The sequence below is a fragment of the Oxyura jamaicensis genome (assembly GCF_011077185.1).
Source record: "Oxyura jamaicensis isolate SHBP4307 breed ruddy duck chromosome 23 unlocalized genomic scaffold, BPBGC_Ojam_1.0 oxy23_random_OJ90228, whole genome shotgun sequence".
Lineage (NCBI taxonomy): Eukaryota > Metazoa > Chordata > Aves > Anseriformes > Anatidae > Oxyura > Oxyura jamaicensis.
The window spans coordinates 842-3,335 of record NW_023304667.1 but is presented as its reverse complement, the minus strand read 5'-3'; the positions used below and the strand labels follow the sequence as shown (position 1 = coordinate 3,335).

The 2,494-nt window shown below is 71.0% G+C and overlaps 1 protein-coding gene across 1 annotated transcript; it reads right to left on the bottom strand.

Annotated features, from left to right (window-relative positions):
• Positions 1-1,201: 1,201 nt before the first annotated feature.
• LOC118158272 (protein eva-1 homolog B-like) lies at positions 1,202-2,412 on the bottom strand. Its single transcript, XM_035312910.1, has 2 exons — positions 2,165-2,412; positions 1,202-2,049 (listed from the first exon to the last, which is right to left on the bottom strand). The coding sequence occupies exons 1-2, from the start codon at positions 2,229-2,231 to the stop codon at positions 1,631-1,633; spliced, it is 486 nt and encodes a 161-aa protein (XP_035168801.1). The 5' UTR covers positions 2,232-2,412; the 3' UTR covers positions 1,202-1,630.
• Positions 2,413-2,494: the final 82 nt, after the last annotated feature.

Sequence of the window (2,494 nt, the reverse complement as noted above, 5' to 3'; positions counted from 1 at the left end):
CTGGAGCTGCAGCACGAGCGGGCCAGGCGCGAGGCGCTGCAGGTGATGCCCCCCCCCCCCCTGGCTGTGGGACACGAGGACCCCCCCGGTGCCCCTCTGACCCCACTGCCCCCCATCTCGTCCCTGCAGGCGGAGATCGAGCGGGTGAGGAAGGCGCTGCCCTGCTAGGGCAGCTCTGCGGGGGCTGCGGGGGCTGAGCGGGGACCCCCCAAAGCTGCCTCAGCCCCAAGAGCATCCTCAGACCCGGCCTGGGGCTGCACCGATCTGGACATGAGGGATCCCTGCACCTGGACACAGCTCCCTGCAGCTCTGAGGCCGTGCAGCAGCCCCTGCTTTGTTACAAATACTGCTTAAAATAAACTATTTTGGGTATGGAGTGCTGCACGGGTCCCATTTAGGGGCTGGGCCGGTCCTGCTGTGGCACACGGGGGTCCCACGGGGGTCCCTTGCACCATCCCAAGCTGCAGCCTGAGCCGCGCCGCGGCCGAGCGCCGGCGCTGGGAGCGGACGTGCCGGGAGTCACGGGCTGGGCTGCGCCGAGTCCAGCGGCAGCGCCAGGGTGGGCTCAGTCCTCTTCAGCCCCCCACAGCCCCCCACAGCCCCCACACCTCATCCCCAGCCAGGGTGCTGAGCCAGGACGCACCACGGGGCTAAGGCAGTGCCTCCTCCTCTTCCTCCTCCAGCCCCCGCACCATTTCCCAGCCCCCCGGCACATTCTGGCCTTGCGCCACCAGCGTGGGGCCTGGAGAACATCTGGAAAACATCTGGATCCTGCTGCCGGCGCGGGGACGGGCCTGGGAAGGAGCTATTTTTATAAAGCTGCTGGGGAGGGGGCAGCGGGGGCCGGCCCCGCACCCCTGCACGGGGCTGGGACGGTTCCTGCAGCGTGGGCAGGATGCGACCCAGCCCTGCGGGGAGCAGCCGCGGCCCCGGGGGAGCGCGAGCAGCCCCAGAGCCCAGCTGGGAAACATCCGGCACGGCGCTGGGGCAGGGGCCGGGCGGTGCCGGAAAGGCCGGCGGCTAAATTTAGTGGGAATTGAGCGGGGCCGGCGGGAGGGAAGCGCAGAGAGCCAGGGGCCGGCCAGGGAACGGGAGCCAGGGGACGAAAGCACCGTGTTGGTGGGGCAGGACAGGACCCCGCGGATCGCCCGGGTGTACAGCCCGACCGCGGCCAGAGGGGTGGCGTCCCTCTGGGGACAGCGCAGAGATGGCGGGGCCAGTGGGTGGCACCTCGTCCTTGTCCTCGTCCTCGTCCTTGTCCTTGTCCTTGTCCTTGTCCTTGTCCTTGTCCCCATCCCCGCAGGGTCCTGAGGCTGCTCGGCCTGTGCCGGCAGTCGTACCAATGGCTCAAAGTGCATCGTGTCCGCAGCGACTGCCCGTGGTGGGCGAGGGGCTGGTGCTGGGGGTGCTGGTGGCACTGGGTGCTGGTTCCGGGGTGCTCCGGGGGGGGGTTCTCCACCCCATGGGCAGCCAGAGGCCCCCCCTTTGCTCCCCAGTCCTGGCACCAAATCATGTCCTACGCCGCTCTCAGCCCCCAGTGGTGCCGTGGGGTCTCAGGGCACGGCATCGGCCGAGTTACTGGGGAGGGGGTGAGGGTCTCCCCATGCCCCCCGGCCGCACCACGCCACGGTCAGTAGTAGTGCACGCGGCCCAGGGTGCCGGTGCCCAGGATGTCGGGCTGCCCGTTGCGCCAGATCTCACGGATGATGCGCTCGCGCTCCTCCAGCCGCTGCGCCCGCTCCAGCTCCTCAGCCGAGGCGAAGACGTTGATGGGCAGCGCGCCGTCCCCGGGGCCGTGGCTCTCCAGCGGGATCTCGGTCACCGGCAGCAGCGACTCGGAGGCGGCGCGGTCGATGGTGTCCTCCTCCTCCTCGTCCTCATCATCCTCATCGTCGTCGTCCTCGCTGAGGTCCGGCGGGCCAGACCGGGGCCGGGGCGGGCGGTGGGTGCGGGGCCGGCAGGAGATGCGCAGCACCAGCAGGCACAGGGTCAGCACCAGCCCGAAGCAGACGCCCAGCACGAAGTAGAGCCCGAAGCTCTCGGGGTTGGCTGCGGGGAGGGAAGGCGGCGGGGCTGAGGGGCTGTCCCCAGACCTCAACGGGGCCGTGGTGGCCCCGATGTCCCCGTTGGGGACGTGCCCCAGCCGGGGGCTTTGTGGCCTCACCTCGGATGTGTGCGTACGCGGCCATGCTGTTGCTCAGCAGCTCCATGTCCTGCTTGCGGCTCTCCATCGCGGCGTCCGGCCGCGCTCAGGGGCTCTGCGGGCAGCACGTGCTGGGCATCTGCGGGACACGGGGCGCGGGGCTGAGCCGGGGACTCCCGGAGCCCCCATCCTCACCAGGGGCACGGCTCGGGGGGGACCACGGGGAGCAAGGAGGGGTGGAAGGGGAGGGCTGCCCGGTGGTGCTGCTGTTCGGACAGGGCCGAGCCCCGGCGGGGGCCGAAGCGGAGCCGTCCCCCTCCCGCCGCCCTCTGCTCTTCCTGCGGGGCAGGG

Excerpts from the sequence above, each read along its gene's own strand:
- LOC118158272 (XM_035312910.1), bottom strand. The coding sequence starts at position 2,231 with ATGGAGAGCCGCAAGCAGGACATGGAGCTGCTGAGCAACAGCATGGCC. Across the intron at positions 2,050-2,164 it reads CGCGTACGCACACATCCGAG|CCAACCCCGAGAGCTTCGGG; the intron begins GTGAGGCCACAA and ends CCCTCCCCGCAG.